The 14148-nt window shown below is 46.3% G+C and overlaps 2 protein-coding genes across 2 annotated transcripts in view; both read right to left on the reverse strand.

Moving 5' to 3' along the window:
- LOC108505568 (adenosine deaminase-like) overlaps nt 1–3595 on the reverse strand; it is a 17402-nt gene extending 13807 nt beyond the window's left edge. The window contains exons 1-2 of the mRNA XM_017831726.1: nt 3560–3595; nt 203–264 (exon numbers count right to left, since the gene is read on the reverse strand). Coding sequence (XP_017687215.1) covers nt 203–264; nt 3560–3595 — 98 coding nt within the window. The remainder of the gene's footprint in view (nt 1–202; nt 265–3559) is intronic.
- A 3379-nt stretch (nt 3596–6974) lies between these two features.
- Nucleotides 6975–11955, reverse strand: LOC108505570. The gene is made up of 3 exons (XM_017831731.1): nt 11695–11955; nt 10464–11281; nt 6975–6999 (listed from the first exon to the last, which is right to left on the reverse strand). The coding sequence occupies exons 1-3, from the start codon at nt 11800–11802 to the stop codon at nt 6975–6977; spliced, it is 951 nt and encodes a 316-aa protein (XP_017687220.1). The 5' UTR covers nt 11803–11955.
- Nucleotides 11956–14148: the final 2193 nt, after the last annotated feature.

A 14148-nucleotide genomic window follows, 5' to 3' on the forward strand; every position in this document is an offset into this window, starting at 1 on the left:
GTGCAGCCCCACTGCCCTTTGGGATGTGCTCAGTGTCACCACACTGTGCAGCCAGAGGACCTGTCTGGGCAGAGACAGCACCAGCACCAGCACCAGCCAGGTTTGCTGCCTGCAGGAGCTCTTCTGTCGCAGACCTGGACAAGCAGAAGGGATGATGCTTTGGAACTGAAGCTCCCAGAGCTTTCCTCACCCCACAACTCACCTGCCAAAGTACAAGATTGTCTCTGGTCTAATGGCTCCATCCAGGTGGACGTGAAGCTCAACCTGCAATAAGAAAAATGTGTCAGAGTAATTCTTAGAGCTACGGCAAAAGTTCAGAGATAAGCATCTGGCACTCACATGGGTATAAATGCAGCCAATACAGGGACAAAATCATGACAAGGAAGCACAGAAACATTTTTAAAATATAATCATTATAAAGTTTATTTTTCAACATCTAAGCATTTAGATGTATTTATTTTCTTATAGCTGCTGCAGCTCACACATTTAATGAATCTTGAGAAAATTATTCAGTTTCTGGTAATTTTCAGGAACTGCCCTATCCTTATTTAGCTTGTGTGGTTCAGAGTTTGGGAAGAGTGAAAAAAACAAACCCCAAACACCTTTGCTTTCCAGCTTACTCCTCCTTGAAGTCACAGGCAGCCAAACACCAATTAATTTGCTAAGAGTCATTACAAAACCTTTGACTTCAATTCCAAGAATCAGCTCCTGATGGGTTGTTAATTACTTGGTATTATCAGAGCTTACAGGATCTCTAATCCTACACAAGAGGTCAGTCCCATGGTACAAGGTGCTGTAAAAAATAATAACAAGTTGTCCCATAGAGCTACTAAGCTGGTTTCAAAATAAAACACTTATATTTTTACTCATTAAAAATGGGACAGGAACTCAGGTCTTTTCACTCTGAAACCCTGTTTCCCGATTATTGCTGAAACATTGGATTTTGGAGAAAGAGCCCTAGAAAAGCAAAAGCAAGTTTTTTTCCATTAGCCAGCTGGGGCTTTTGGAGGAACATGACAGATGTAATTTGGAAGTCAAACTGGGAAGGAAAATATTAGCTGTAAAATGTTTCAGCTAGATATTCATCTTTCCACAACTGTTTTCTTTTAAGTAACAGCACAGTCTACAAAATGCATGTTTAATTTTATTTTTTTAATCAAACTCGAGAAACTTGATACCCAAAGTTTTTAGTTGTAACATCGTGCACGTTCTACTGCGTAGATGTTTGCTGCAGGGTGCCAAGGGTAAGAATTGAGTAGGATTCAGAAGAGGACTGGATATTTGCATGCATAATTAAACAACCCAAGGTTACTAATTAAAACCCACAAACCCTCTGGTGTCAGGGTATGTCTCAAACAATAACTACGAGGAAGAAAAACGAGTAAGCAGTCCCTGCCAGCAGGGCAACACAGGACTGTCCACCTCCCTTGGATTCTTTTGGATCCTCGGCAGTGTCCAAGAGCAGGTGACGTGAGCTCCTGGCACAGGGCTGGCAGTGCCCACGCACTGATGCCCACGAGCTCGCTCCCGTGCCCACCCTGCCCTGCAGCCCTGCCGTGCAGGCAGAGACCCCCGACCCACGGCCAGGGCTGTCACCCACCACTGCTGCTGCACAGGGCCCTCACTGCTGGGCAGGGCTGGGGGCCAGCCCACCCCCACAGGACATGCCCCTCCACATGCACTGGTGCCAGGCTCAGAACAGCTGGAGCTGCTGATCCTGCACTGTTGCAATCAGCTGGGGCCCAGGGGGTCACGAATATTCCCACAGACACCACCGTTAGCAGGCTGCAAAAAGATATCCCTGTCACTTCTCCTACCCTTAAGATACGATCTGAATCTACAGGGAGGAAGATTTAAAAAGGGGAAAACCTGCTTTTTCCCCCCACCTCGAGTTACACAATCCTGCTTACGAGGACTAAATGTCCTGCAAAGCAGCAGATAAAATAACACACCATGGACTGATCTGCATCACCAGATGTGGACACCTGGCATGCTTTCCACTCTTGAGCTCCAACTCCTATTTCAAAACCAGGCAAGCTCCACTCCTTGAGATATCCAACAGCCCTTGTGACAGCCCTTTCTGATGGATAAAACTTACTGGCTTGAAACTTGCTCACACTGGATTTAAAAACCCAGCAACTGAACCTATTGAGGTCTTCTCACTCCAAACACTTCTCAAGTGTTTCCTGCAAGAACATCCCAGTGTGACATTCCCATCAACGAGAATGCAGATTCTGTGGTGTCCTCTGTCCATGCAAGTCACCTCCTCCTGCCACTTCTGCAGGTGAGATGCTTGGTAAAGCAACAAGGTTCCTCTCCAACACCAGCAACAGGCTCTTCCTCCCCTGCCAGCACTTCTTTGGGTCTGAAGGGACCTAAACTAAGGCAGCTCAATGCTGTTCGACCCAAAAAGTTTTGGGTTTCCCCAAGATCAGTGCTTGAGGGCGTCATTTTCTGCAGCTGAGAAGCAATCTATGCTATTTAGATGGCCAAAGGACACTCAAGAGAAGATGGAAAGGTGTGCCTAAAAGGCTCTAGGTAAGGATGCAATCAGCAGAGGCACAACCCAGTTGCTCCTCTCCCCAGGGCGCCTTGCTGGCAAACCCCCAGGCTTCGAGGTCCCTGGGAGGCTGCTCCCTGCAGATTACATTTCAGCTCTCTTGCTGAGTGTTTCTTTTGGGTAAACAAAGCACAAGACTTTTTCAGACACAAGTGGGTGACATGAAGCCAAGGAAAGCGCTCAGAGAGAGATGAAAGAGTTTTCTCTGAACTGTGGCTCCAGGAGATGATGCCTGAGCAAGCAGAAACAATGATGGATGCAGGAGCCCAGTGCCTTTTCCAGGGCTCTGCTCCTTGGCAGACAAAGCTCCATGGGCACGTGGTCTCTCACCCCAAACCCTCTGGTTTATTTGGAGCAGAAGCTTGTGCACACAAATTAAATTAAATTAAAACCCACCATGGATCTCACACCCACCCCCGGCTGGAGCAATAAACAGAGCCCTTGCACTCTGTGCAGCACCAAGCCAACCTCTCACTGCCATCATGGCTGACAAGTGGATGCAGGAAGTTCATCCAAGAGCGTCCCTGTACCCCATTATTGAAGGACTGAGCACACAAGGCACCACCGTGTAAGGTATGGCTGAGCTCAATGCAGCCTCAGCAGAACCAGGCACCCGTGCCAAGAGTCAGGGGTTGGGCTGTACTCAAGAAGTTTAGCCAAAGACAACATCACCCTGAACACACTGTTGTGCATTTGCAGTCCCCACAATAAGGATCACCTTTGTACTTTTTTTTTTTTTAATTTTTAGCTTTGAAGTTTTGTTCCCAAGGCAAATCTCTCTACTGTCAGCTCAGCACAGAGGCTGCAGTGTTACAGGGAGCAGGGCAAGGCACCCACCCAAACTCCCTCGGCACAGCCAGCGCGGGCACCTTTAGTGCCATCTCCTCGGCGCCGACGGGACACGCACAGCTCCAGCCCGCTCTGGCCACCTCTCCCAGCTCCGCTGCTCCCGGTGCATGCCCGTTCCCAGCCCTGCCTGCGGCAGCGCCGCCAGCTCACCTTGGGTCCCCCGAATGCTCCCGGTGCCCGCTCCATGCTCCCGCCGCTCCCGCTCCGCCGGCCCCGCCCCGCAGAGCCCGGGGCAGGCACGGGGCGATGGCATCGGACCCTTAAAGATCAGACTCTTTCCACACCCCTGCCCTGGTTTAGGGACGCCTTCCGCTAGACCCGGGTTGCTCCAAGCCCCGTCCACCCTGGCCTCGGACGCTTCCAGGGGTGGGGCGCGGCCACATCTTTGGGCAGCCTGTGCCGGTGCCTCGCCGAGCTGGCAGGGAAGAATTCACAGAATCGTAGAACCACGGGATCAGCCAGCTTGGGAAAGATCTCCGAGATCATCGAGTCCAACCCTTGATCCAACACTGCCGTGCCACATCCAGTTGCGTCTTAGAAACCTCCAGGGATGGTGAATCCACCCCCTCCCTGGGCAGCCCATTCCAATGTCTGATTACTCTCTCTGTAAAAAATTTTCTTGCTAATATCCAACCTAAACGTCCCCTGGCAGAGCTTAAGACCGTAATTTCTCTCTAGTGTTTAATCTAAACCCACCCTTCCTGAAGTCCCACTCATGATTCCTTCAGGAGCTGAGAGCCCGAGTGGAGCTGCTCCTCCAACAATAACACTGACAGAAATTAGAACAGGATAGAACAACAGCACAGTGTGTAGAATCCGAATGCAATCTCCAGCTTTGATTACAGTCTTAAGCCAATTCAACAATATTTGTTTTAACCTTTCCTGCTCTCAGACCTGCTGCTCTGTGACTCAGTTGTTTTGTCCCGTGGCTCTCAGTCCACTCTACACCTGCTTTCAGTTCCTGCAAACTCATGTTCAGCTTTTCATTTCTTATTTTTAGTGACCTGGCCATGTTTTACACTGCTCCTCTGCCTCCTGCCTTCCTCTCTCATAGGTGATGCACATGGCAGCCCAGTCACTGAGGACAGTGAGCCAGAAAACCACTGAATTACAGAATGGTTGGGAAGGAACCTCTGGAGATCTGCTAAAGCAGGTTCACCTGGAGCAGGTTACATAGGGTTGTGTCCAGGTTGGTTTCGAATATCTCCAGAGAAGTCCTGCCTGCTCCTCCCTGCTGAGCAGGGCTTCTCTGATACTGGAGAGAGCAGAGTTTTCAGTCATTCCACTCCTGAAGTCCCCATCTAGCTAAAGGCAAGTCCATCAGGTGGAACCACTTCCTAGACTGAGCCTTGAGGAACATCCCTTATGCAGCCCTGGGTGAGATGAGACCGAAGCTCCCTGGAAGGTGCTGAGCAGGCAGGTGATATTTCCAAAATCTCTGCAGAGACAAGGAGCACAGTTTTGTTGTGTATGACTGGAGTTCACCTGCCCAGGTGAGGCCATCCCCAGACCACAGGCCAGGTCTGCAGAGAGTCCTAGAGATGAAAATCACTGTATCAATGAAAAATACTATTATTACTTGCTCTGGTGCGTAAGCAGAGAAAGCACTTGGGGTTGTAAGCGTGAACACTACCACAAATGGCTGCAAAATAAAGTTCCCTCTTCTCCTTCCCCAGCTGTGTTTACTCCAGAGGGACATTGTTTGTGGAAGCTGGCAGCAGGGCTTGGCTGGGGAGGAAGGTTCATCAGCATGTTCTCTTTTATTAAGTACCACCTTTCAGGGATGCCCTGACTGCATCCATACGGTACAGACAAGGCCCATTAACCATAGCTAAGAGGCAAAAATATTCTTTAGAAAATAGTGACTGGCAGGGGAAAGTAAGTGTTAGCTGCCAAGCACCGCTCAGGGCTTCCGGGAGCCCGTGGGATGGAGCAGCAGGAATAAGCAGTACGTATTCTTTGCACTAAAATTTGTGATTTCCAGAAGGGGAAAACATTCCAAGCTACTTCGAAAGCACTGTATTTGGTTAAAAGCCTCCTGGGTGTGCACAGAGGGTCTGGGCAGAAAACACTGGTCCAGTGTGCAAACTAGCAACTGTTTGTGAAACTGCTTCTGGACGAGGTGAGCTCTGGCTCACATGGACCATTTCAGTTCCACATCACAGGCTTTCTTTAGCAGCCACCTGAAAAATATCTATTTTGCCTGGGTAATGATTCACAGCTTCGGATATCTGAGGTCTGACTTCTGGTTCAAAGCATCCACAATAGGAGTGGCCCCAGTGTGAACAGACAGTGCTTTCTAATGGTCTTTTGTGGGCACAGCCCTGCTCAATGTGTCATGTACACTGGGAGGACAAAGGTCAATTAGAGCATTTATTTGAGATTAGAGGAAATTACAGGGTAAAAAAAATAGCATGTGGGTAATTATCTACTGGGAGGAGCGTTGATAGCAAAGGTCAGAAAGAGGCAAATGGGCCTGAACTGGCCCCATCGATTGGGAATGGTGCAGTAAGGGGTTTTTTGATGGTTTTTTTCCTGCTTAGCAAATACACGTGTGCTGCAGACTCAGCTCTTTCCAGGAGTGTCAGCACAGTGCATTCATTGCACAAATGCATTCATTGCACACAAGTGTGTTGCAAAGCCTTAGAAATACAGACTGGGCTGATTTTAATTGACCTGACCTTGATCCAGGGACCCCCCAGCTGCTGTGGCCCCTACACTCTGTGTGCTGTGCAAACACTGGCAAGGGAAACCCTGGGCTGAAGGGAAAAAACAGCAACTTAAGGATTCATCAGGCTGAGCTGGGAGCTGGCTCACAGCGGAGCTCACGTGTGACAAGTGGCCTTTCTCTGTGCTGTGCCCTTGGCACAGGCACAAGTCTGGAGTGAAGGGGTCCAGCTGTCCCACAGAAGGGCTGGTTTTCACGTGTTAAAGTGCTTATCTCACAGCAGTCCAGCCCAACACTTCTTCAGTGACATCCGACAACCAGCGGAGGCCAAAGCCCCGTACCTATAAAATACTCCTCTGTTCCTCCAGCTATTCCCAAGGGCTCCATCATTTCCCATTACAAATTCAGGTTGGATCAGCATCCCTTCCCCCCTGCAGTGAGCCAAACTTGGCTTCTGTTCAAAACTCCTGCAGCATTTCGAGGATGAAGGAGGTCTTTCTCTGTAATGCTTTTTTTGAAGGGAAAAGGTGCCGCAAGCGACCTTGTGTGCCTAAAGGAGAAGGTTGGAAGGTGAGGAGCCCAGCTCTGTCCCAGCAGCACCCAGGGCCTGTCCCTGCCCATGGTCACAGGACTGACATGCAGGAAACAGGTTCTCAGCGTCCTCGACAGCCCAACAGGAATGAGAGATCAGACATTTCAACGTTAGGTGCAAAATGGAACACTCTATTAACTTTTATAGGGCAGGAGCAGAACTTGCTGGAAGAAGGGGAGTAACTGGGGAGGAGCAAGGGTGGAGTATGCAAACCAGGACCATCTAGGGAGAACAAGGGGAGGAGCATACCTATATAAGGAAGAAATGGCCATATAAGGTTGGTACTGCAATGCAGCACTAACTGGTCAATAGAAACGCAGGGTTCGAAGACTTAGGGAAAAGAAGGGAAAATGGGGGTACAATGAAAGGGAATAACACAATAACATAGTATAATAACATAACAAAAATCCTAAAACACATTTTCTCAAAAACTGGATCCCAATATATCCCCCCTTTTCTGTTTTACAGAAAAGCAAGTTTAAAGAAAACTTTCTTGAATTTATCATGGAACAAGAATTGATCCTTAAGATACAAAAAAGTATATAAAAATATATATAAGTAACTGTACTGTTTTTTGTTAACACAGAACATTAGTTATGGTTTTCTTAATGAGTCTTTGGGTCCCTCAGTGTGACAAAAGCAATCAATAAGGAAAGGAAATCAAGTTATAATAAGGGTAAGTAAATAAAAGGGCAAATAAGCACAAGGGAGTAACATAGTTTGTCTGAGATTAGCTCTTTGAGGGATTATGTTTTGGTTACAGACAACAGAGATTTAAAGAAGCAGAATTTTTCATTTAATTTACTTAATCATTATTTCTTCCAATTTCAGTACTCTCTTTTTAAACTTTCTTTTCATAGTAAACCACTCTTAAAGCTTTCTATTTAACAACATTCTATATTCCTTATTCTTAGTAAACCACTCTGGGAGCTTTCTATTATGTACTTTTACTTTATCACCTTTATATTTCACTTACAATTTGCACAGATGTTTCCCCAAATTTTCTGCTTCAGATTTTGGTGTGTAACGCTTTCTTTTTCGTTTTTATTTATCTATCCTCATTTTAACGAAAACTTTTTTTCACACTGATATTTTTAAACGTCAAGACAATCTATTTCGTAAAATAAAGTCAATAGGATATTGTCAGGGTTCAGATTGTCAGGGTTCTTCCCCAGCTGCTCGTCTCTTATATCAGATGTGAAGATCAGCTCACCTTGCAGTGTGATATCCACTGTTCAGCTGGGGGGGCTGCTGGAGTGCTGCTCTCTGAGCCACAGCACTTGAGTCCAGGTGGGCAGGCGGGGTCCTTCAATACGAAGGACCTACAATCCTGCGCCACATCTGGACGCCATTTAACGCAGCCCGATTGGAGAACGGACCTCGAGTACTTTCCTCGAGATCCTTAGTCAGGGGTATTTGTCTTTTAGGGAATTTACAAAATAGATTGTTTTGTTTTTTAAATTTGAAGAACAGGTTTGAGATGGAAAAAAAAAAGGAATTTGATGAAGCGGTTTAACAAATTATCCAAAAAAGAAAAATGGGTCGTTTATATGTAGATAACTGAAAGGGGAAGGAATCATGAGACAACATTACATAACAGGGAACATTTTAACAATTGATAACAGTCAGCTGACATAACTGCCTAACTATAAATTGGTATGGTAAAATAAGGAAACTTCTTAATTCTTCCACTGAAAGCTTTTTAGAATTGGTAATGCAACATTAGGCCTATTCTTTAAATTTCAAGGATATCCTATGTTTTAGCCTTTCACAGTTTTAAACTGTGTACTTTTAAACTGTTAACTTCATCAATGAAAAACTTTTGATAACAACAATTCAACAACTTGTGATAGCAGCATTTTCTTGCACTAGGATTACCTCAACAATTTATGGAATTTTCCTCAAATCAAGTGAAAACCATATCCCACTCCATTCACTCCTAGCGCAACAAGGACTTGAGGTCTTCGTTGGAGGTCATTCATGGCTGGACTTCGCGAACGAAGATTTGGGAAGGGTCTATCCATGTTTGTTACAGGCACGCTGGTGGCTTATGAGGCCAATACGAGACAGACATATCCGATTGCAAAAGGCACAGCAGAAAGACTCCTTAGATGGTATCTTCTGCAAGGCACGGTTCTTTCTGCGTTGCCTTTTCTCCCCAAGGGTGATCCTGCGTGCGTTCTCAAAGGCATCAGCAGTGGTATAGATGGTGTGTCTCCAGACGTCCCGGTTGGAGGCCAGAGTAGACCAGTTATGTTGATCAATATGGCCAAGGCTGTTATGTTGTTTCAGGGAGTCCTTGTATCTTCTCTTTGGGGCTCCTCTCATGTGGCAGCCGGTGGCAGGTTCACCATAAAGCAAGATCTTAGGGATCCTTAGGTAGTTCTTCATCCTGGAGACGTGCCCTGCCCAGCACAGCTGTGTTCTCAGCAACATGGCCTCAATACTTGTGACTGCTGCTTGTTCTAGAACAGATGTATTGGTCACATAATCTGGCCAGTGGATGTTTAGGATTGTGTGGAGACAGTGTTGATGGAAGCGTTCGAGGAGTCGCAGGTGGTGGCGGTAGATGACCCCTGATTCAGACCCATATAAGAGAGTAGACAGCACTATGGCTCTGTAAACACTGATCTCTGTACTTTTCTTCAAGTGTTTATTTCGCCAAACTCTTCTATGAAGCTTTCTGAAGGCACTGTATGCCTTTGCTAACCTGTTGTCTATCTCTCCGTCAATCTTACCATCTGAGGAGATGAGGCTACCTGGGTAATTAAACTGCTGGACTGATTTGAGCACTGATTCGCCAATGGTGATATGGGGATGATGGAAGACTTCCTGAGGTGCCAGTTGATGGAGAACTTCTGTTTTCTTTAAGCTGACTTCCAGCCCAAAGAGCTCAGCAGCCTCAGCAAAGCAGGATGTTAAACGCTGCAGAGCTGCTTCTGTGTGAGCGACAAGGGCGTTGTCGTCAGCATAAAGCAGCTCCTGGACATGATGGTTTAAGGTCTTGGTGTGGGCCTTCAGTCGCCTTAGGTTGAAAAGGCTTCCATCAGTACGGTACCGAATGTAGATACCGTCCTGATCATCGAGGTCTGCCGTGGCCCTTTGGAGCATCCTGCTGAAAAAGACTGTGAATAGAGTTGGTGCAAGAACGCAGCCTTGTTTCACACCATTGGTTATTAGAAAGGGCTCAGAAAGTGCATCGCCGTATCTGACTTGGCCGTGCTGATCCTCATGGAGTGAGATGATCATTTTGAGGAACTTGGGGGGACAACCTAAACGTTCCAATATCTGCCATAGACCTTTCCTGCTCACAGTATCGAAAGCCTTGGTGAGGTCAACAAAGGTTACACAAAGACCTTTGTTCTGTTCCCTACACTTCTCTTGCAGTTGTCTGAGAACAAATACCATGTCTGTGGTACTTGTGTTGGCTCTGAAACCACACTGGCTTTCAGGTAGAATTCCTTCTGCTATAGCGGGTATTAGTCTGTTTAAGAGTATTCTCGCCAGGAATTTGCCAGCAATGGAGAGCAGAGTAATACCACGGAAATTTGAACAGTCTGATTTAACTCCTTTCTTCTTATACAAAGTGATGATGACTGCATCTCGAAGGTCTGATGGTAGTTGGCCTAGTTCCCAACAGCGTGGGGAACTCGTGAAATTTAGCATGGAGTGCAAGGCCCCCATGTTTCCAGACTTCAAGTGGAATTCCATCAACCCCAGCTGCCTTGCCAGTTTTGACCTGCTGTATGGCCTTAAGGGTCTCTCCTAAAGTGGGGGCAGTATCCAGTTCATACTTCACTGATTGTTGTGTGATGGACTGAATGACTGTGTCTTGGACTACACGGTTGGTACTGAAAAGAGTCTGAAAGTGTTCAGACCATCGATTCAGAATGGAGGTTTTATCTGTAAGAAGTGTTTGACCATCAGCACTGAGTAGAGGACTTTGAGCTTGGTATGCAGGCCCATGTGCTGTTTTCAGGGCTTCATAGAACCCTCTGTGATCACCCGTGTCTGCGCATAATTGTGTTTTTTCAGCTAGACTGATCCACCACTTGTTCTGGATGTCACGGAGTTTATGTTGGAGTTTGCTGCATGTGATGCGAAAAGCTGTTTTTCTTATGTGACAGGATGGCAGTGCAAGGTGGGCTTGGTGAGTAGTTCTCTTCTTCCTCAACAATTCCTGGATCTCTTGATTGTTTTCATTGAACCGGTCCTTGTTCTTCTTGAGGGAGAACCCTAAGGATTCTTCAGAGGATTGCAGGATGCTGTTTTTAATATGGTGCCACAGTGTTACAGGAGAGGTATCTGCAGAATCTGTGGAATGGTCATCAAGTCTAGTTTGAAGATTAGCCTGGAATTTGTTTCTCACTGTGGCTGATTGGAGATCGTTAACTTGGAGTCTCCTCCTTGGGATGTTGCCCCTTTTAGGTCTGAATTTAAGAATGAGGTTAAGTTTACAGCGCACCAGTCGATGGTCTGTTTGGCATTCTGCGCTGGGCATCACACGGGTGTGGACATCGCAGACATCTCTCCGTCGCACCAAGACATAATCGATGAGGTGCCAATGTTTGGATCTGGGATGCATCCATGTTGTCTTCAGACTATTTTTCTGCTGAAAGATAGTGTTAGTGATGGTGAGCTGTTGCTCTGCACGGAATTCTAGCAGAAGTCGACCATTATCGTTGCAGTTTCCAACACCATGCTTGCCTAATATTCCTTTCCAGGCTTCAAAATTCTTTCCTACTCTGGCGTTGAAATCACCAAGGATAATGATCTTATCATCTGCAGGAATCTTCTGGGTAAGGCGGCACAGGTCGGTGTAAAATTTATCTTTTTCAGCAGGGTCAGCCTGGAGAGTTGGGGCATATATACTAAAGAGGACAATGTGCTGCTTGTTGCATAGTGGAAGGCGTAGGGAGATAATTTGGTCAGAATGACCCGTCGGCAGATTTTCGAGTTTAGGAACAATAGAGTTTTTGATCATGAAGCTGACTCCTGAGATGTGCTTTTAGGTTCTGGGCTTACCTGACCAAAAGAGTGTGTAACTGGCACCATGTTCTCTGAGGTTGCCTTCCTCGTGAAGGTGAACTTCACTGAGAGCAGCAATGTTGATGTTGAGACGTGACAGTTCATGGGCAATCAGGGCAGACCAGTGCTCAGGATGTCCACTATCTGCATAATCGAGCATGGTTCTGATATTCCAACATGCTAGAGTTAATTCAGGTACACCTTTGGAGGCAGGTACATGCCTTTGTCTTTTGATCTTTGTGTGACTGCATTTGTAGATGTCGATACAACGCTTTGCAAAAGTGGGTAAAGCCTTCAAGCCTGCACAGTGGATTTTTTAGGTGAGACACAGTACACGCTGAACTGAACCCACCCTTTAATCCTAAGGTTCATCTGCCAGGGTCGAGAGAGCTTGGACGGTGACAGCGAGGTCCTCAGGACATAGGTTTAATTAGAATATCCTTCTCTTGGATGGATGGCCTTACAGGGCTGAACGAGCTCCATCTGCCCAGGTTTGGAGTTGTCCTTCTCTTTTGTGTGTTCCGGGCTCCCCCTCTTGTCTCCCACGATGGCACAGTCTGCACCGGCGAAGCTCCCCCTCTCTTGCTCCTTTCTGCGCCCGAGGCCGGGCCACGTCAAGCACACGTGCCTGGGGCTGAGCCAGGCATGCCGCGCCGGTGCGATGTGTTAAACCATATATAATTTGAATAAAGAGGAATTGGCTGAGAACCCCAAACTAGCCAGGCCTATGTGGTTTGTATTATATTAATAATAATAATATGCCACAGGTTCTGTTGGAAGAACCTGCCCCTGTGAAAGGGGTAAGTAAGTAATGGCCAGTCTTCGCGAGCGAAGATTTGGGAAAGGTCATTAACCCTTCGAGCCTGCGCAGTGGATTTTTTAGGTGAGACACAGCGTGCNCAGTATAGGAGTTCATTCTGAAGCATTTTATATGTGTTTTCTTTGTTCCTTTATCTCATCCACTTGTCTCAGAAACGATCCTTACCAAAAAGAACACTTCAGCTAATAATCTTATGACTTGGGTTTTTTACCATCAAAGCCAGAAAAATTTAGGATAACTGAGCTTTTCCATATAAAGCTTTGTTTTTGTTAAAGAACGTGGTTTAATTTAATAATACTTGCAAGTTCTTCAAGTAAACAACTTGAACTTTGATTTCAAAAACACTGACCACTGTTCTCACTGTGGATAGTTAAAAGGGACAGAAGGAACGAGCTGCTCAATACTCAACACTTAGACTGAAAAAAATAATTTTAAAAGAGCTTTGCTGTGTCAGATGCCCTTGCCAGAGTGTTACATTTATTTCTGAAAATCTCTTTTCGTAAGGGGGAATAATGACTCCACCCTCATGACTGCTGGCTTTGTGGCGTATTTGTCCTACCTTCCGAGTAAAATGCTGGCATCCTCGTCTTCAGCATGCACTGGGGAGGGAGTTGCCCTCCCAGACCACCAAGGGAGAAGCTTCTATCCCCTGGTCAGGACTGTGGGAGCTGTAAAGTCACAGTCAGGCTTGGTTTCTTCCCACAGTTGTGGAACACCTTTCATGAGAAGTCCTTGGTTAAAGTAGCATTCCAGAAGAGCCTTGCTACCCTGCAACTGGACTACCTTGACCTCTACCTGATACATTTCCCTATGGGATTCAAGGTAGTCCTACCCTACATCCCTTTTCTCCTTACCTGCCTAGAAACGTGGTGCATTCTTCATTTTGCAGCTGGGATATGCCATGGTTTGTTTGGCTCTGCCCTAAATCTGGCGGTAGCAAAGATTTGGTGACTAAGTAGTGCTATGTTATAGCACATGGCTTTTCATACTTGTTGGAACAAGAGAGTCATAGGTATGAGAACTGCCAATGTGCCTGCTGGGTCTTCAGGGAAGCTGTAATGAACGTGGGATGGTGCAGTTTGGGACTGTGACCCTCTGCCGGGCTTGGAACAGCACAAACCTCTCAAGTTTTGGAGATGTTGGCTTGGTCTGGAGTAATCAACTGTGAAAAATGAAGCATAGCACAGAAAGAATGTGCTTCTTTCCCCCCCCCCAATCTGTGTAAAATAAATCAAAAAAGTAGGAGAGACGTAGTAGGGGGGTGTCTGTTCCTTTTTTCTAGATCTGCCTAAGCTGCCTAATTGCTACTAATCCCCACACTCCTTTCATGCAAGGGCTGATTTGGAAAAATATTGCCCTCATCCCAAAGAGACTACTAATGAATGTGCATTATTTTAGTTATGCTATATGTTGAAATAACCTGCTAACTTGCTGCCTGTAGATGCAGTCCAAAGTGCTAGTTCCCAGTAGGAAATTCAACTCTAACAAAGTCTATGTATTTTCTGCCTTGAAATAACGGGCTGGTGAAGAGCTGCATCCTAAGGATGAGAAGGGTATGAGTATCCCCAGTGATACAGATTTTCTTGACACATGGGAGGTAAGTTAATATTTGCTTTTGAGAGCAGGTATCA

Source organism: Lepidothrix coronata, unplaced genomic scaffold (assembly GCF_001604755.1).
Source record: "Lepidothrix coronata isolate B3197 unplaced genomic scaffold, Lepidothrix_coronata-1.0 Scaffold196, whole genome shotgun sequence".
Taxonomy (NCBI): Eukaryota; Metazoa; Chordata; class Aves; order Passeriformes; family Pipridae; genus Lepidothrix; species Lepidothrix coronata.

Coding starts and splice junctions, on each gene's coding strand:
- LOC108505570 (XM_017831731.1), bottom strand. CDS start 11,802: ATGAACTGTCACGTCTCAACATCAACATTGCTGCTCTCAGTGAAGTTC. Junction 11,282..11,694: donor TTACACACTCTTTTGGTCAG/GTAAGCCCAGAA, acceptor ACTATCTTTCAG/CAGAAAAATAGTCTGAAGAC. Junction 7,000..10,463: donor ATCACACAACAATCAGTGAA/GTATGAACTGGA, acceptor CTTTTCCCTAAG/TCTTCGAACCCTGCGTTTCT.